The sequence below is a fragment of the Anolis carolinensis genome, chromosome 3 (assembly GCF_035594765.1).
Source record: "Anolis carolinensis isolate JA03-04 chromosome 3, rAnoCar3.1.pri, whole genome shotgun sequence".
Taxonomy (NCBI): domain Eukaryota; kingdom Metazoa; phylum Chordata; class Lepidosauria; order Squamata; family Dactyloidae; genus Anolis; species Anolis carolinensis.
Window position 1 is genome coordinate 261,355,461 of NC_085843.1, and position 20,753 is coordinate 261,376,213.

Sequence of the window (20,753 nt, forward strand, 5' to 3'; positions counted from 1 at the left end):
TACTCCATCAAATAACTTCTTTTGTGAAATTACAACATCCTACCGCTAGGGATGTGAAGAAAACTCACAAATTTGCTTGTCAAAGAGACAAGGTGTCTTGACATTTCTGATCAAAAATTGTCAACAGCCATGGCAAAGACCACTTCTTTCCTACATTTTTATTCCATTTTATATGTATGTATGTATTAAGAAAAAAAATGCACCAGATGCAATGGACTTAAGGTAGGAACATCTGAAAAATTGAAGTCTTCTAAGTTTCTTCAACAGGAAGAAAATGGGTCTAATGCTCAAAAATAGGCTAAATGAAGGTTTACATTTCTCCTTTCTGCAAAATGTAGGAATGGTAACTACTTTGGATAGTCTTGACAAAGGATTGTACAAAATCATGGTGAAGGAAATGGCCAACTCCATTCTTGCATTAAAGAACAAGTATTTATTCAATCAGTAATACGTATATGATTTTAATTGGCGTGTAATTTATATGATATATATTAAGTTAGTATATGCTTTGTATATTCCTTATTAGTTGTTTGTGTGCGCATGCACATATGTGTATGGTTCAGGCTGCATGTCTTAACTGACCTGAGCACTGTTGACAATTAACCTTTTTTCAGGATTAGTACAGTGTATTTTGTTTTCTTTGCACAACTAAAATTTGTGCGCCAGCTGCGACCATACCTCGAGAAGTCAGATCTGACCATGGTGGTCCATGCCTTAGTTACCTCTAGACTGGATTACTGCAATGCGCTCTACGTGGGGCTGCCTTTGAAGACGGCTCGGAAACTACAACTAGTACAACGATCGGCAGCCAGGTTTCTAACTGGGGCAGATTACAGGGCGCGCTCAACACCGCTGTTTAAAGAGCTCCACTGGCTGCCATTTATTTTCCGAGCCCAATTCAAGGTGCAGGTTATCACCTACAAAGCCCTTAACGGTTTGGGACCCACCTACCTTCGAGACCGCATTTGCCCTATGAACCCGCATGACCTCTTCGCTCGTCGGGGGAGGCCCTCCTCTCGCTTCCACCAACTTCGCAGTTGCGGTTGGTGGGGACGAGGGAGAGGGCCTTCTCCGCCGTGGCCCCCCGGCTGTGGAACTCGCTCCCCAGGGAGATTAGGCAGCCCCCTACCCTACTTTCCTTCAGGAAGAACCTGAAAACTTGGCTATTCCAGAAGGCCTTCGTTGACTGATCCTTGTGGGATCATGTTATTTACCTATTAAGCAGTAGACCCTCTGGATTGTTTGTAGGATTCATTCAGCACTTTAAGTATTACACCTGCTGTATAATTATCCCTCCCTGATAACTTGATATTGCTTTGCACCTTGGCCTGGATCTTTTGACCCAAATCGGGATTTTAATATTATTGTGTATATTGACTTTTATGACTGTTTTTAATCATGTTGAAGTTTTACTGCTCGGTTTAATGTTTTATCTGATTTGTGCTGTCGTGTCTGGGCATGGCCCCATGTAAGCCGCCCCGAGTCCCTCCGGGGAGATGGGGCAGGATATAAGAATAAAATTATTATTATTATTTCTGTAAGATAAAGGTTAAGGTTTTCTCCTGACATTAAGTCTAGTTGTGTCCAGCTCTGGGCAGTGGTTCTCATTTCCATTTCTAAGCCGAAGAGTCAGCATTGTCCGTAGATGCCTCCAAGATCATGTGGCCAGCATGACTGCATGGAGTGCCGTTACCTTCTCGCCAGAGTGGTATCTATTAACCTACTCACATTTGCATGTTTTCAAACTACTAGGTTGGCAGACACTGGGGATAACAACAGGAGCTCACCCTGCTCCCCGGATTTGAACCGCCAACCTTTCAGTCAGCAAGTTCAGTAACTAAGCAGTTTAACCTACTGCACCACCTGGGGTTCTGTGAACATTGGTATAAATCAAGGAATGCAAATACTTATGCACATTCAAATATTTTGCTTTGTAGATTGAAGCTGAAAGAGCAAAAGAACAAGTCCATCACAAAGAGGAGGTTCTGAGACTAAAAGAAGATGCCAAAATGGAGCTTGACATTGAGAAACAAAAACATCAAGAAATAGTTGCAAAATATCAGAAAGATCAGAATGAGCTGCTGCATACAAAGGTCTTATCATATGGAGATAAACTGAGATTTTTTTAAAAAAAAAAATTGAACAGGAAACAGACATTCACTTAATTTCATAATACTGATTATATCATACAGCGGGTGTGTTAGAAAACAGTTTCCCCAGCTGCTTTCAGAACTTGATAATTTAGAAGAGATACTAATAAACAATCTCAGGACCAGCCGTTCTTGTTGATATGGTCTGACTGATAGGGGCAGTCAGTGAAAAGATGTGTTAATCACAACATGTTGAACAAAATATATGTGCTTATGCAATCAGGACTTGAAGGTGCTATTTCTGAGTTGTTGTTCTCTCTGGAAAATGGAGGAATTTTAGAAAGTTTCTTGAGCATACTGTTACTAGTGACCTGGGTCATTTATAAACCATTACTTTGCATGACAGAGAAATCCATGATTCAGAGGCAATAGGCCTGCTGTGAAAATACATATACTCCCACCATAGAACATGGGTCAGTGTAACTTTTAACATTAGTTTTTCATAAACAATTCAGGTTAACAATTCAGAGTTTGAAGTTATTCTGTCCTGGGATAACTCATCATGTTGTTTTTCAGATCATTCCCATATTTCCAATTGCTATTCTTTTCAGTTATCTTTGTGTAGTCTCATGAATAATTTCTGTTCCTAAAAAGAGTTCCATGTGCAACATATAAAGAGAGCTTAGATTTTCAATAGGTGTCCCACTATTTATGCACCCACTCAAATGAATGTTTCCAAAAAGGGTAGATGAAATTATCACAAAAACAACACTCCTGTGAAGAAAGGTTGCAATGATTGACGCTTAGAAAAAGGGCAAGTAATAAACATGATAGAAGTTTATAAAATAACAAGGAGAGAATCTATAGGAAGATTTTCCCTTCTTTCATAGCATTAGAACTATCTAGTGTCCACTGAAACTAGATGGAAGAAGCGAACATCTTCAGGCAGTGAATAGTTAACTTGTGGAATTTTTGCCACAATGTATTTGGAAGATTGAAAGGAATTGAATAAATTCATGGACGTTAGAGGCACCAAGAGCTACAAGTCAACTGTTATTGGGCAAGTCACACATTCTCTATCTCAGAAGAAGGCAGAAAGACCCCCCTCTGAAAAACTTTGCTAAGAAAACCTCGTGATAGATAGGTTTTGGGGTCTCTGTAAAAAAAAAAACTTCACGGTACACAACAATTTGTTATGCATCAATGAGAGGCAGTGTGGTATAATGGTTTAACATTGGCCTATCACTCTAGACCAGGATTCAATCCTCCACTCAGCCATGGAAATCCATTGTGCAGCTTTGGGTGAATCGCACACACTCAGCTCCAGAAAACCTCATAATAGTGTCACTATAAGTGGAAAATGACTTGAAGGCACACAGTAACAGCAACAACAATTAGGTAGCGAACCTATTTGGGCTCTATGTTCACCTTCCCCCGTCTAACACTGTTCTAATGTCAGTAAGGTTATGCAAATTGTGACAGGAATGGTCCACCCTAACTAGACAAAATCATAATAGGGAAAGGCTGCTATATGCCATAGAAAGTTTTGCCAGATGATTTTTTGCATAATAAGCTGCTATGCAATATTAAAATGGTGCCTGACTCCTAGATACTATTTTAATTTTTTTCTGACAGAGTATTCCATCTCTGTTTGTTATCTTTGTTGTTGTTGTTGTTGTTTAATATTTTAATTAATTCTTTTCACTCATTTTGTAAGCCACTCCGGAAAGATGTTATGAATAGAGGAAATATGAAAATGAATATTCAATGTTCAAGCTATTTATTTCCTCTATAATTTTGTGTATTTTGCTCACTCATATATCATGTTTTTGCAAAGCACTTTTTTAGAGAAGTTTGTGAACAAAATAGTGTGATCACTATTTTTATTGATAGGATGATTTCACATTTTCCTCCTAATTGGAAAATCTATCTTAGGCCTATTTTCAATCTGTTTAACCATGGATCAAACAAATAAATTACAGATTTGCTTTTCAGATACCTCTGCTGATATCCAGTGCTACCTATAACCTAAAGATGGAAATGGATGCACTTGAAAAGAAGCTCCATGAATCCCAGGCCATGCTTACAGAGAAAAACCAAGAAAGAGAAAAAGAATGGCAAAATCTTAAAAAACAAATTATGGAGCTTGAACACCAGCTGCAAAAAGAACAAAGCACCCATCATTCAGTGACAGCAAATATGAAAGAAGAAATAAAAAAGAAGACTCATGAGCTGGAAAAACTGACTCAGGAGCAAACACAATTAATTCAGAATATGAATCAAGTTCAAGAGGAGGTATGGATTTGAGCTAAAGGTTTAGATTCAATTTTTTGAATTTCATTTCTGAAGCTCTTTTTTGTACATAGCGTTGGTTGAGGAAAAAAAACTATATAGTCATTGGGCAAGCAACAAGATATATCACACACCTTCCCCTTTCTCATGAAGCTTAATCCAATATTTTTTGGTTCTTAAACCACAGCTTCCCACTATTTCTAAACTGAAAAATTGTGGTGTGAATGATCCTAAAAAAAAGAATTTTGAAATCAACGTGAAATTGTGTGTACTGCTGGAAGTCTTATAAGATGTGGGAACTGCTGTGTGTAGGGACTGTCAGAAGTGGTGAGAAATTAAGAATTGCTGAATTAAGGTGGAAGGGAAAGCATGAAAGAAGTATGTATTCATTCCTAGTGAAACAAATAATATTTTGAGCTAAAATTGTTACACCTGAAGTGCCTATTATGTTATTATGTTCAGTTATGAACAAGACGTGATTCCCCACTCCCAGGCTCCTTCATTTGACCATTTGCTTACAGTGAGATGTGAATTTTATTGTTGTATTTTGAACTCTTTCTGCGTTATTTGAAATCCCTATACTATTCTTGAGTATAGAAAGGGAGGCTTTTTTCAGTTGTTGTGGTGGTGGTGGTAGTAGTAGTAGTAGTACTAATAAGTACTACAGATTGGCCAAGACAGTCCCATCCTTCAAATGAACCTTAGCAAATGCTGTGTGTTTACTTTCCCCCTTTTCTGCAATAAAGAACATATTTCCTTAAGAAGGCTCCAGGGAGATTTCTAGCCACAGACAATGTGACCCAGACATGATCAGAGTGCCTTATGAAATGCATTAGCCAAGTTCAGTCAGCCTAGGGTGGAGACCTTTAATCCTGCAAAATGTGGTAGGAATAATAGTTCATAGGCCATAAAAATAAAGAAAAATACTTCAAAAATGAATAAACCCACACACCAAGCCTGTAGATGGGAATCTCATGGCAGACGTCAGTAATGATCAAACAGTTTGTAGTCTTCATTGGTAGGAAGACCATAAATGGCCTTCTTGCCAAGATTATTTATCTAAAGTACATATACTGTACTGTAATCTTAGTCTTCAGTTTTTAAAATGTCTTAATAGTTAATAAGAAAATATTAAAATCAATTACAATTATTAAGATTGTTAGAAGATTAAAAATGCTCACCTGTTAGAGAATATCAAATACATACCAATTAAGTCACATTCACTCAGCCTCAGAGGAAGGGAAGGGCAAACTCCCTCTGAACAAATCTTGTCAGGAAACCCTGACAAGAAAACCAGGAAACCATAAGTCAGAAATGATTTGAAGGCACACGAAAATATTAAACACAGTAAAAAAAACCAAAAAAAACAGCAAACCATTATTTTTTGAAGCTCTTCATGAAGCAGGATAAAAGTTGCCAAAGAGAAGACAATGTGAGTGTCTTTAGGCAGGAAGGTCCAGAGATTTTTCTGTGCATATTCATCCCATGTTTTGAGAAGGTTTTTGCATCCAAGCCAACCAAATGGTCAAACTAAATTTGACATTATGTTTTAATATTTACACATTTTGAATTTTAAAAAGGATCAGTATAAAGGCTTAGCTGATGCAGCATCCAACTGAGATCTCATATCCTAGTAGTAGTATTGAATAAAATAATAATCATAATCATAATACTTTATTTCTCTCTCATCCTATCTTCCTGTGGGGACTCAGAGCGGTTTACAACAAACAGCGGCAAACATTCAATGCTGTAAAGTGCAGACAGAAACCGAAACAACCAAAAATCAAAGAATATATTAAACATCCATATCAAGTGGTAATGGAAATATCATGACAAATTAGACAAAATAAAACTGGAAGGAATTGACCGGGTTGCTGCTTGGCAGAACTTAGGCAGAGGTACATCTCTCAAAAAGGACATTGGGGTTGCAATTGCCCTTGGAGAGTGGTTCCTGGCAAGAACCTCTAAGGAAAAGCTGGCAAATGGATGTTTCATTTTGAGCATGTATATAATGAAATGTTAGGAGCTTTATCCATGAAAATTAATATTTTCCTTTTATCTTCCATTAGGAAGGTGGTATTATTATTCTAATGTCAATAACAAAACAAGGCCTTATGCCGCATCAGCTCTTTCCATGCTTTTTGGTCTAAAGCATTCAAGTGCAGTGACCAAAGTGGCTTTTAAAGCTGAAATTGATAATCAATAACTGCTTGTCCATTTCCCCTTAATCACACATTGCTTCCAGCAAAACTGCATTTCTGTTTCCTCCTATACTCCCTCATGATCTCCAGTATCTGTTCCAGAGGGCTGGTAACAATTTTTTTGGATCACATTTTTGGCACAAGGAATGGCTGTACTGAGAGGGGAAGGGGGCCGAAGAAGGCATACCTCTTTGGTTGCCCACTGCAGTGTGTTTGCCTCTGAGGTTGTGCTCTGTAATCTTGCTACATGAGTCATGCAAATGAACTTTTAAAATGAGGGAGCTATGATGGCTGATGATGCTGGGACTTCTAAACCAACATAATAATAATAACTGCTACTACTACTTTATTTTTGTTTCCCGCTACCATCTCCCCGAAGGGACGTGGGGCGGCTTACACAAGACACAAGGTGGCTAAAAAGCAGAACATGAAATAAGACACAATATAAAATACAATTGAATAAAACATATAAGCACATAAACAACAATATAAAACTCAGAATAAAACAGTGTTTATCCATCAATGGTGATAGCTAATGTAAACAATGGCCAGACTGTAAACTATAGGGCAAGGGAATGGGAAAAGTGCAGATTCCCATTTGGGGAGACGGAAGCAAGAGGCTGATCCATTTTCTGGCTCATTCCAAACATTCTTGGTAATATTTTGTTTTACATCATTGGAAGTTATTCAACTCTTGGTTGTTAATGTTATTCACTATTCCAGCCTATACATCTTCTATTACCATCTTTCCTCTTGATTTTTTGTTTAAAATTGCTGAAATAGGGGTTATTTTAGTTCTTACCTTATGCAGCCTCCATTCTGATTCAGCAGTAATCAGATTAGTTCTTAGAAGGACAATGTAGGATTCTTCTCTGCACCCTTGCCTAGGTTAGGTGCTGGTAGTACTTATGGTGCTGTTTCTTGCTCTTCTCTCTTGCCTTTTTGGGTTTAGACTAGTTAAATAGTCTATTTTAGACTAGCTACACTTAGGATGATAAAAGCTCTGGAATTAACAATCCCCTATGGGAGGCAGCTCTCTTTGGATGTGTCCCCCTGCTCTTTGTGCTACATGGGCCTCTGAACATCTGCCGCACGATCTTGCCCTGAGTGAATCTCTGCCTTTCAAAATCAAACATTATTGCTGCAATGAAGAGTGGGTCATTTAATTGTCTATTTTTAGTTTATTTAATTTCCAATGTGTCTTGTTCCAAGGGCTTGAGGCAAATAATGTTAATGACATTTTTGGTCATAGTTTTATTTTTGGGTGGAGATTAATCACTGTCACCTGGTAAAGGCTTCTATTGTCAGTGAATCACTCAGAACTGCTGTGCACCTGTTCAAAAGGCGGACAACCGTCATTTATTTCTGTAGAGCTTGTACTAGATCATATTTCTGCTGCGTTGTGTGGTATGATTCATAAAAATGGGTTCGGACTCCCTTTCTTAACTGAAATGCAGCCTGAATATCTAGTATTCCTGTGAAAGTTTTGCTCTATTATTAAAAAGCACTTCCCCTCACATCAGTTCTATTCAGGAAATTGATTGACAAGAAAGCAGGCATCTTAGTGGAGATATTAGAGAGGCTTTATTTGTGGGTTGTGTGCAATCTTCCCCTAGTCAGCATTCTCCAGATATATTGGTCTTTGATGTCCACTACTCCTGAACATGTGCCTGGGGATTATGGGAACTGTAGTCCAAGATCTTTGTCATTGGCTGCTTGGAAACTCAAGGGTTTTTGCCACTGACTTTTGAGTAGGTTCAAAGCATAACATTTAAGCTGAATCTATTATAGAAGTCAGCTTTTTTTTTTTTTTTAGCTGAGATAAGATTTAAAAGTAGTTCACATTGTGGTGTTGGATTCCCCTTTCTGGAGAAAATAATAGTTATAACGCCCTGCCTCACTCAGGGCATCTCTCAGTAACCACTATGTGGCCTGGCTGCAGATTGGTTTTCTCCACACCCAGGAAGAGAACACAGCAGCTGATACATGAGTAAAGAGGACATATTCTTTTATCTGTGGGACCGCTGCAAGCATTTCAGCATGTTGCCTGTGCACTCTGTTCCCTTAGTACTAACCCTTTTTGAGAAGTTAAAGCACCCAATAGTTGTACCTTTTTGTTTGTCTTGACAGCGTTTATGAAATATTTGTTCTCCACACACACACACACTTTATTTTTTTTGCTTGCAGAATGCTCTTCTCCAGGACACAGTGCGCAGGGAGTGTGAGGAACGTTATGAGCTCACTGAGGCTTTGGCTCAAGCCAGAGAACAAGTTGTGGATTTAAAGAAACTTGGTGGAAACTTCCCGTTGTCACAGTGTTCTCTCAGTCAGGGCAGTCTAACCTCCTCCACCCGGTTGGTCAGCAATCATGGGCAGAAAAACCCCAGCTGTGGGAAAGGAGTAAGACTTTTGGGACTCTGTGGGATTTCGAAAGCCACTGATGCACCAGTCTACAGTGCTAGATACAAGAGCACCAGCCATGTGAGTTTGCCAGCTCTGCCTCCACTACAACCCCCAGGCAGAAGAACCTCTTCATCTCTAGATGAATCCAGGAAGAAGAGGATCACAGCAGTGATAAAAAGACAGCTGAGTGAACTCTGATGAGTCAAGGACTAGTCCCTCTGACCAAGAACTGCCACCAAAAGTCATTGGGAGAAGCCAATCATCCATCTCAGTGTGGAGAGAATATTTCCTGATCTGATAATTTGTGTTTTTAGTTGTTTTAAAATGTTGGGTTTTTTAAAAAAGAAGAAGAAATGTAAGTTTTAGAATTTAATCATGAATTGGGTTATTTTTCTCATTAAATGTGGTTTTGGTCCAGTCCTCATTGAAGTAGCACAACTGTATTTGGGCTTCCCAGTTGGATCAGTTCTGACTATGGATGCACATTTCTGTGATTCAGCATCCCTCCATACAAAATACATATAACAGAAAACAGCCCAGCCTAGCTGGGGACTCCTTGTTGTATGCCAAATAAATCTTCTACAGGAATTCTACAAACACTTCTTCCTTGTGATTGCATTCCTTATGGAAATGCAGTATTAAAAAAACAACTCAGTGCAACTATAGGACTATTGTATTCAAATCTGGTGAAACCCCAAAGGGTGATGGGAATAGCAGTCACAATTTTATTGAGGTCAGCAACATGTTCACTGTTCCTTTCTTTCTCCTAAACTGGCAGTTGAGAGACAGGAAATCCTCCAAGGGCCAAATGTATCTATTGCCAGCACTGATCCATGACCAGCAGCCAGTAGAGTAATTTTCCCAAGCTCTGGTAGCAACAGTTTTAATTGTGAAAAGAAAATCCTCTACAGAAGCTTAATTCTCACCTGCAGAGAAGTAACCGCTTTTTTTCTTGTGTGTAAATGGAAGCAAAGAAGAATTAACCTCCCAATATGTTATGTCCTGCCCAGCTATTTGGAGGCTGCATTATTTCCAGTGCCCCAAAAGTTCAGTTACTGTCCAGTTAAGTTCTACTGGAGAGTCTACTTTTCATGAAGCTTTCAAAATTTGCTAAAACACAAAGAATATCTGTTGATGTTTATGGTTTCTTTCAGTGACTGCAAGCACTTTCGAACTTTCGCCAAGTTTGGTGTACAATTTGTTTCGAAGTAGAACAATACATCAAAAAGATCATAATTTTGTTCTGGAATGTGCAGTTTTAGTGGAAGCACATTATTCAATAACAAAAATGAATGCTCTCTGTTAAGGGCTTTGCGGGGCTCTACATGATATGGCTCCATTTCACTAACAAAATGTGTGATCTCCAGCTGTAATGAATCAGAAATGGCTCCATTTAATTCCATTCTGCTCTACTGGAAGAGGAAGAGTGCAGCAGACAAAAGCTGGAATTAAGGTTAATGTATTCAGTGAACGAGAAAAACACACATCAGGGCCTCAATCAAATTGATGGTCCTGACAAGAGTAGATGTATTGAATCAATAGGCTTTCTGTAAGTGTTGTCTTACCATTCGCCAATTAATTGAATAGATACACTGTAGTTGAGACTGGCTATTGGATTTAGGTTGAGGTCTGGATGAGACTGAAACATTATAAGATGTTTTACCTCTAGGTTCACATTTCCACATTTTCATTCTTTCACTGGAAAAAAACAGGAAGAGGTCAGTTATTGTCTTGCAAAGTTTCTAGTCTGATCCACAGATTAAATCCAGACTAATCACAAATCAGAGCAATAATAATAATAATAATAATAATAATAATAATAATAATAATAATAATAATAATTTATTTCCTGCTTTTCTCCCTAAACAGGACCCAAAACGTCTCCCAACATTTTAAAAACAATACAAATCAACCATACATATAAAAATAGATCCAACTGTAAAATAAAACATAAATAAACATTTGAAAATCATTTAACAGATACAATTGTTTCAGTAACCTATGTGGTATTACAGATACCTCATCTAATGAAGCAGTTGTGTTTTAATGTTACTTTAACAGAAAATTTGGGATCAGAGGCAGAAATAAAATGGAAAGAATGGGGATAGGTTCTTGCACCACAAAACAGCAGATCAGCATGTTCCAATAAACCTTTATTCCAATCACCCAGGTCGTATAAGCCTTGCATAAGTCAACAAAAACATTTGGAACATTCTAGCAACTGCTTGCACAATGCATATGCGAATTGGTTAAGGATTTTGATAAGGATCAACATTAGAACATTCTAATGGGTCCATTCATAAAACAAAAAACCAAACAATGACTACCATTGTTTGGTTTTTTGTTTTATGAATGGACCCATTAGAAAATGCATAAGGATGTGGGTGAAGTACAACTCCCATCCTCCTGGGTGAATTCCCCTCAAGCCCTGGCAGTATTTAAGGTTTGTCATGATGGGTATGTGTGCCAAATTTGGTGAGATTCATAGTGCTCTTCGCATATGAGTGAACTATTAACTCCCATCATCCTCTGTCATTATCCCCCCCCCCCCCAAAAAAAAACCCACCAGTCCTTAAAGTTTGTCATAGATAGTCTGGGTGCCAAGTTTGTACAGATCCATTATTGGCAGAAGTCATAGGGCTCTCTGGATGTGGGAGACATCTTGAAGAAAGACATACAAACAAAGATAGAAACATACATGCAAATATATATACATCCATCCATCCATTTATTATTTCCATTTTGATAGCCAAATGTATATTAGTCCTTTTTACCATGCTGATGAGGCAGGCTTATCTACGATCCTTTTCCTCTGGTTTACTGTTCATTCATGTTCAGTAATGGATTCTGGAAGTAGCTGCTGTTTACCCTGCATGTTGTAGACTAGTGATTCTCAACCTGTGGGTCCCCAGATGTTTTGGCCTTCAACTCTCAGAAATCCTAACAGCTGGTAAACCAGCTGCGATTTCTAGGAGTTGTAGGCCAAAACACCTGGAGACCCACAGGTTGAGAACCACTACTGTAGACAGACCCACACAGGTATTGTATGTACAATGCAGTAAAGCAGAATCCATTCTGCAATTCTAGAGATCTTTATTCAATTGGGCCAAGACTCCATGTTGTCTGAGGCACCTCCTATCTTCACTGCAGAATTATAGCAATTTGATACCACTTCTGTTGTAGCCCCATCCTATTGAATCCTGAGATTTGTCAGTAGAAAAGGATAAATACTGTAGTGTCTCAGAGACCCCCAAGTCATGACTCCGTCGTCTTTACGGAGCAGACCGAAGAAGAGATGGGGTTTTTGCCATTTCCGCTTGATTCCGTTCCTTTCCAGATGTCCCCTGTTGACAGTTCTAGCCCACAGTTCATAAAAAAGGGCCTTGGCTCTCAGCCCGGTTCTCCAGAGAATGTTAGTTTTGACCGCAGATTGTTTTGGGAGGCCTCACGCGCGGAAAAGCAGATTTCCAGAAGGAGCGCTCGTTTAGCGGAGAAAGCAAGCGTTAATTAAGCTGGTTCCCTTGAGAGTTTTCAGGGAGGACTGCATCTGGCAAAGTTGTTGTCAGGACCCAGGCTGCAGAATACCAATAACCTTACACAGAGGCCAGTCTCTATCTAATATCTTTATTAAAGGAATATATAAAGTCAATAAAAACAAGTGAAGAATAAAGTTCAGAAATAGACCTTTCAGGAAAGGTCAAATAAAGTCCAGGAAATTAATGTCCAATATGTGATATTAAGGTCCAAAGTTATAATCCAATAACCGAAACACACACTTTGCCGAGCAAAGTGAGGGGAAATGACAAGGTCTTTTAGTCCATTGGAGCTTGACAACAAGGCTGGAAAACAAACTAGATTCTTGGCAACAAGACTTGATACGAGGCAACAAGAAGCAAGAACAAGGTCCGTGGCGAGGTCCGGGGAACAAGGCAGGCTTGGAACTTGGTCCTGGAAACAAGGAACTGGGGTTGCGTAGTCCACACACGATCTCGCTCCTCAAGCTGACGAGTTGACTCCGCAAGGTTTCCTTCGCGGCAAAACACCTAAATAGGGTCTCGTTTCCCGCCGAAAGAACACTTTCCCTGGAGAACTAAAAGTGAAACCCAACTCTGTCCAGATGCATGACTCCTTAGAATTTCCCAAGGGAAGCAGACCTAATCAGCTAATTGTTTGGCTGCGATTCTGGCACTCCGGCGATTCACCTCCCTAGTTCCTCTATCTCTATTATAATTGTCCCTACGAGAAAACGGGGGAGAATTCTGCCCAAGGCTTGTTTGGCTGACTTCTTGAGGGCAAACATCCTCCAGGTGCAGGGGCTCCGATTCTGGCTGAACCGGTGAAAATCCCATGTTTTCCTCCTCATCTGCCACAATAGTACTAGGAACGGGACTACAAGGCCCATGAGACATCACAGTTGTTGACTTTGGTCATTTTCCCTTGGGAAAGAGCTCAGACACCTGGCTGGAGAGGAGAGCAAAGTCCCATAAAAGTTCTGGGCACTAAACAGCCTAAAGGTTTGAGTGTGTTTCGGTTATTGGATTTAAAACTTTGAACTCTAATACTGGACATCTACTTTCATATTACTGGACTATATTTGACCTTTCCTGAAAGGTCTACTGTTGGACTATATACTCTGCTTATTTTTAGTTGTCTCCTTTATTTCCTTAATAAAGATATTAGACTGTTTATTGGCCTTCGTGTCTGATTCCCAGTGCTCACGCTGCCTGAGGTGTCACAAATACTTCACAAAAGTGCAAATCCGGGAATTCTATAGCATTGAGCCATGAAACTACTATAGTCCTGCAGCATGGATACTGCTGCAAAGGATAAGGCTCTAACAAACCTTACTATATGCAGATACCATTTGGTTTGGCTGAATATTTCTTCAGTATTGACCATTGAACCACTGCCAAGGATAATTGGATAGCTTTATGAATATGAACAATGGGTTCCACCCACTTGCTGTCACTCCCTGCCTTGGAGCATCTGATACCTGAAACAACTATCTACCTCTTCAAAATTATAGGACCACTGTTAACCCTTTTGTAATGCTGTAGTGTTGCTCTCCTACAACCAACTGAAATTACAATGGCAATTCTACCCAACATATTACGCCTACAGTACCATATTATGACATAATTCTTGTGTCTAGCAAAATTATGTATACAGTATTGACCAAAAGTAAACATGTTTAGGTACCCTGAATCTTTAGTAAGCAGCTTCCTTCTTGAATCTAATATATGTCAGCACACACACTATGCAGTAGGTAAGTGGATAATGACATTACAGAATTTTGTCACTATGAGTCACTCGATTTAGTGGTATCTGAGTGAAGTCAATAGAATTCTTTATCTGAATTTGTGCCTAAGTTCCAGGCATATACAAGGAAAGCACCAAAATTAAATCATAGAATCACACAAGTTGGAAGAGACCACAAGGGTCATCTAGACCATTCCAAGTTATGGAAGATGGGGCTGTATCTCCAGAGTAAGCCAGCCTATAAGCTAGGCCACTGTGTGGCTTGGGCATAAGGAGGCTCTTGCCTAAGAGGATAGTAGATATCCCCTATCTCAAACATCTAAAAACTACAATTACCAGTTTAACTCAGCATAATTCTAGCATGAGGCCCCAGTAGGATTCTGACCAATGGGTATGTTGACTGGGAGATTCTGTGAGTTGTAGTATAAGAGCGAATATTGAAGCCTCCCAACCTTTTTTAATGATACCTTGAGGAGGTAATACTGCAGTTAAAGTTGTGAAACTACCCTGTTTCCCCGAAAATAAGACAGTGTCTTATATTAATTTTTGCTCCCAAAGATGTGCTAGGTCTTATTTTCAGGGGGTCTTATTTTTCCATGAAAAAGAATTCACTTTTATTGTTGAACAAAAAAAAAAAGAACATTTATTATATCCTGTACACTAGATATCATCACAAACCAGCATAACCAGACAAACTGTGAATCCTCTCAGGAGTTTCCTGTTACTACCATTATTTCCATGTACAACAATCTATAGTACGTACATTTACCGATCCTGCATGCTCTGGTTTTCTTTTTGGTGGTAATGATAAATACACACAGATGTCTATACTAGACAATGTCAAAGAGATAAGCAAACACTATAAAGGTTCAAAACATAAAAAGAGGTATGTATATTAGAGCATCATGCAAAGGCCACAGAAATAGTCAGGCCTCTCTGAGTACAGAGCTATCTTCTTTCTACGTCAAAAAGATAAGCAAATACTATAAAGGTTCAAAACATAAAATGCAATATGTAATATAGAGCATCATGTACATACAATATTCACCTGAGAGTTAACAACAATAATGAAAATAATAATAAGTACAGTCAACTGTTGTAATACACAGTAGTATCTTCCAGACTGTAATGTTTAAAGGAAACTGTAATCATCAAGGCTTTTCAATAGCTATCATCATTATTCACATAGTAAGAAGATAGCTCTGTACTCAGAGAGGCCTGACTATTTCTGTGGCCTTTGCATGATGCTCTAATATACATACCTCTTTTATGTTTTAAACCTTTATAGTATTTGCTTATCTCTTTGACATTGTTCTTTTTGGTGGACATGTTTCAAAGAAAAACTTTGCTAGGTCTTACTTACCAGGGGAGGCCTTTTATTTAGCAATTCAACAAAACCTCTACTAGGTCTTATTTTCCGGGGATGTCTTATTTTCAGGGAAACAGGGTAGCCCTTTTACTACACCCTGAACCAGAGTAATTATGCAATGCCTAAGAGTGCATCTACACAGAAGAATTAATGTAGTGTGACAGCCCTTTAACCTCCATGGCTCAATGCTGTGGAATAATGATAGTCGTATTTTATAGGATCTTTCAACCACAGATATCTAATTGCAACTCCCATGACTCTATAGTGTTAGGCCATAGCAGTTACAATGGTAGCAAACTACATTCATTCTACACTGGAGATGCACTCTAAAAGTGTCATTTTTTTTCTTTAAAGATGGCCTTAATATTTTGCTGTGAGTGACCTTGAATTATTCCAAAGGGATAAGAATTTTTTTGGAAGTTATTCCTTCTTTATACAGGCTGCGGAAGCAAATATTAAGAGATGCTTCTATTTTTTTCATTCATTGCCCCATTACCTGGGGATGTCATTTTCTCTCTCCCTGATTCACCATCTTTTCTACAGTTATTGTCAAAAGCTTTCTGCAAGAGGCCTTTTGTGTGAATGATTTGAGTGCTGGAGATACAATTTGTGCAAAGGACAACCTGAACCCCTGACATTGTGCTAGTGAACTCCTCCCTGGATGACAAACACTTAAACCTTTCCCACAAGACACTAAGGCTTAGTGACTAAGCCCTTACAGTGCATTATGTTTGCCTGGTTCCCAAGAAGCCCTTCTGTCCGCTGAACACAAGTAAGATGACAAACATTCCAGCCTTAAGAGCTTTCCATCCGGAACCCAGGATTTCTCATGAATATAATGCTCTGCCAGGCTATAAATGACCCAGCGTTCCCAATGAATAAGTGGAAGCTCTCTCTGTACCCGCTAGCTAGCAAAGACTCCGTTATCAAAGAGTTACACAGAGTTCTTTACAGTGCAATATACAAGGGAAACAACCAAATTGTCCTGAATATTGGAACATGAAGGAAAAGTAGAGCACTGTGTATAGGAACTTATATTATTTGACGCTTTTTAGTAAATGTTCAAAATAAGTCAGCAACCATTAAAATTTGATTTGGTTTTTAATATAGATCCAAGGAGCTGTATTTAAAGGAGAAAGAAAAAACTTTTTAAAGGCAAAACGACTGACTGCAACACGAGTTTTAGAGTGAATACCTTGTGTTGCTTGTGAACAAGCTGTACCTATCATGGGACAAAATGCTTTTTCATAGGCTCCCAAACCTCTTGACCCCTAAAGGTTAGCAATACAGCACAACCTATCCAAAGACACCTAGTTCTGGACTGCTTCAGCTTGCAGATCACAGCGTACTGGGCTATTAACACAAATTGGTTCGCTTGCCAAAATGCCGGCTAGAGTTATCTACAAAGCCTTGCTCTGAGTCAACAAGATTGGGCAAATCTGTGTTGGTCAAGGCTGCCTCACCCTCCGATCCTCTATGAGGCTGGAGACTGACACCAACAATATTGCCTTCCTTGGTTTTGATTTTCTAATGGATCATTTGCCCTTGCAAATGTTATTTATGTGCTATGATACAAAATGATACTATTGACTCCAATTTACGGTGACCATCCAACTGGGTTTTCTTGGCAAGACTTCTTCAGAGGAGTTTTGTCATTGCCTTCTTTTGCGGATGAGAGAGCATGACTTGCCTAAGATCACCCAGTGGGTTTCCATGGCTGAGTGGGAATTCACACTAGTTTCCCAAAGCCCTCTTTCAATATTCTAATCATTTTACTGTTGGCCCTCCCCATCCATGGATTCAACCATCCAAAACTCAATATCTTTTTTAAAAAAAATCCAAAACACAAACCTTGATTTTACCATTTTATATAAGGGATACCAATTTACTATGTCATTGTATATAATGGGACTTGAGCATCTATGGATCTTGGTATTCCTGGAGCCAAATCCCAGTGGATACAAAGGGCCCACTGAACCATGCTGATGCAAAACTCTCTCACTACTTAAAAACAAAAACAACCCCTTTCACACCCTAGATTCCTTCCTTTTTAGATAAACAGTACTATTAAGACAAAGACATACCATATTCTGCTAAAACCACACATCATGGAGGCTTTGCCGCAGCTTAAAAATGCATGACGATCCAGAGGAGAATGGGGCTATCAACATTGTACATGATCATGGTGTATGTGATCCAAAGAATAAAAGTAATAATGATCAACCTGCTTTAGTTTGCTTCATAAGCAAATAAATATTCCAATCTTGGTGCTCTATTTCAAATTCTTGGCTTCAATGACAAATCTCCCTTTTCTATCCTAAACCAGTTCTGGGTACCATAAGGCCGTGCTACTCCAAGTGGTGGTTTGTAGATTGGCCTGAGTGTAGATCTTCCATTTGCAGCAAACATTTGCAAAATTAGCAAAACTATATGCTAACATGAAAACAATATTATTTTACTTGTATCTCTTTTTATTATTGAGTTCCGCTCATGGGGAAAAGATGGGATATAAATGTGATTGATTGAATCATATGTGGAAGTTGCAAACTGGCTTCCTACATAGTAGAGAGCAAAACCTACCATGGTGCCGCATAAATGAGTACTCTTTAAAAAGCACATAGGAAAGCTACTTTTTAGACTACAACTTCCATAATCCTCACCAGTATGACCTGGGGATCGTTGCCTTTTTCGGGGTGCAAACTGAATGCTCCTAAGTCAACCTGCTTGTTTTCTGTTATAATACTTCCAGTTGCCTGCACCATGCTCAGGGTAGGCATGTGTCTATTAAACTCTCCCATGTGACATCTTGGACAAAAGAAATGTTAGTGTTCTCTCTCTTAAATTATGAAACTAATGCTTAAAACGTTAGCATCCAACATATCTTCCTCATTTAAGCTGGAAATATGAGGGTTCCATGTGTTTCACTTTTTGGCAGCTAATATCAGAAAATGTTTGAGAATGTAAAAGTTTTCTGTTAAGTGGTTGAGCTTGTCTGTGGAGGATCTTTTATGGGTGTCCTTGCCAGCGGGCGTGTGCTGGTTGATAACTGGGGAAAGCACTGTTTGAGTATTGCTATCCTAACAGAGCCTTTCTTCTACTCCTTTAAGTGCTAAGGGCATAAAAGAAAAATTCTCCAGGCTTTTTAGATCTGTGCCTTTTGATCTATGAAATGTTAGATTTGATTATGGCATACTCTTAATAATGATGTGAATATTACTATTTTGTTTAATTAGCTGCTGACACACACACACACACACACACACACACATATTATACACATACACATGCACACACATATATAGGATATTGCTACCATATTATTGGGTGATACATGCAGATTGCAAATCCAGAAGTGGTTTCCCTCCAAGGATACCATGAATATTTCATTAAAAAGGGAAAAATTTTCAATTTGGAGGCAATAGCTTCCAGCACTTGCAGGCAACATGGACACAGGAACATTTCATGAACTGTCATCCAGACAGTAATTTTTCAAAGCTCTCGTCTTATCAAAATGCTGGCTCGAAATCCAGGACAGAGAGGGAGGGTGATAGATGAATCATGACAATTAGTGGGATATAATGGTTCGAGTGTTGGAGTAGGATTCTAGGAAACTAAGGTTCAAGGTTTTGCTCAGCTGTGGAAACCCACTGGGTGTCCTTGAGCAAACCACACTCTCCCAGTTTGCAAAGAAGATATTGGTTGCTTTTGGTTATCTGAAAGAATTCCTTAAATGAGATCTATGTAAGTCATTGGAAAGTCTTTTGATTCAAAGGAATACATTACTTGAGGTCCATTCCAAATGTTACCTGGCTGAGAATCTGTATAAAGAAAAGATGACATAATGGAGCTATAAACATTTTTTTTTTGGGGGGGGGGGCTGAAATTAATGGGGTCTCCATAAGTCAACAGGAGACTTGAAGGTACATGCAAACACACAGATTGGCTGTAATCCAAGGAAAGACATACCATATATTATGTGTTCTCTCCTTAGCAATGCAGATAGCGGATGCTTGTCAAAATGCCTTGTTTATTTCTTGTGCAAGCAATAAAAACATATTGATTCAAGTCACCAAGGTGTGGAGCAGGATCAGTATTTTCAGCTGGAGACATTTTCAGTGATCTGAATGTCTCAATTGCAGCAAAAGTTGAAGAACAATTTAGAGTAAATAGGCATTTGATTACACTGAACACATTTGAACTCAAAAGGCCAGCTGCAGTGCTGGAAAAAAAGGATCTTTAGTTTTTGCCTCAGATGTTTGTCTTTGAGGGAGGGACAACATTTCAAAAGGTTATGAAAAGCAGAGTGAAAGAGAAAAGATAGATTTTAAAGAGGGCCTCACCTGTCTGGTTTTGGTGTCCATTTTATTTTTTGTTTTCTTGTAAAATGCTACTCAATAGATGGGCCGAGGGTGTTTTTTCGTATTCACTACGATCAGGATTGCGGAGCTTAAAAAATTACTTTTTGCACTAAAATCATAGAAGCCCTTAATGTACTGGCTGGGGGTTCTGAAAGATATAATCCAACAGTAACTTTTTAAAGTTAATAATATTTTCATATATTAGCAGAGCCATTTGTCCTCAGTGCGCAAGACTACTGTGTGCTGCTTAAAAACAATGTGGAATTTTACCTTAGTGGCTTCCTTCCATGAAAGAATTTAGGACTCAGAAAAGTTGCTTTTTTTGGACCAGAGCTCCCAATTAGCCTAGCCATTGGTAATGCTGGGTTAGTGATTTTGTGAGTTGTAGTCTGAAATTTGCTTCTAAACTGCTGGGGTTGCTGACTCATCTATTGGATTAATTGCTATTGATAAGTTCTTGGCAAGTACTTGTTTTCAAATGACATTTTCCTTTCATATATAACCATGAGTGCATTTTGTTCTGCATTGTGTATTAAAGGCATTGTATGTATACAAGAATATTATCCATTGTACAGTAATAATATGTTGTACCCACAAAAAACAAACAAAACATGAATTGAAAAAAGTCGAACTGCCAGAAATGCATTTTGAGATTTCTACAAGAGACAACTTTGTTGGCCTTTGCCACTGCTTCCTAATGAAGGAAATTAAGATCCACAGATTAGACAAGTTACATAGTTTGGTGTTTCATAGTCCATGAAACAACACCTCCAAACTCTGA

General features: G+C 38.8%; 1 protein-coding gene across 6 annotated transcripts in view; it reads left to right on the top strand.

The window, feature by feature from the left end:
- Nucleotides 1-9,406, top strand: part of lekr1 (leucine, glutamate and lysine rich 1) — a 100,749-nt gene extending 91,343 nt beyond the window's left edge. For 5 of the 6 annotated variants that reach the window (XM_016992030.2, XM_003218174.4, XM_008106122.3 and 2 more), the window contains 3 exons: nucleotides 1,938-2,093; nucleotides 4,086-4,385; nucleotides 8,771-9,406. In XM_016992030.2, the coding sequence (XP_016847519.1) occupies nucleotides 1,938-2,093; nucleotides 4,086-4,385; nucleotides 8,771-9,184 (870 nt within the window). In that variant the 3' untranslated portion in view covers nucleotides 9,185-9,406. The remainder of the gene's footprint in view (nucleotides 1-1,937; nucleotides 2,094-4,085; nucleotides 4,386-8,770) is intronic. The other variant, XM_016992031.2, reaches the window with a different exon arrangement.
- The last annotated feature ends 11,347 nt before the right edge of the window (nucleotides 9,407-20,753 follow it).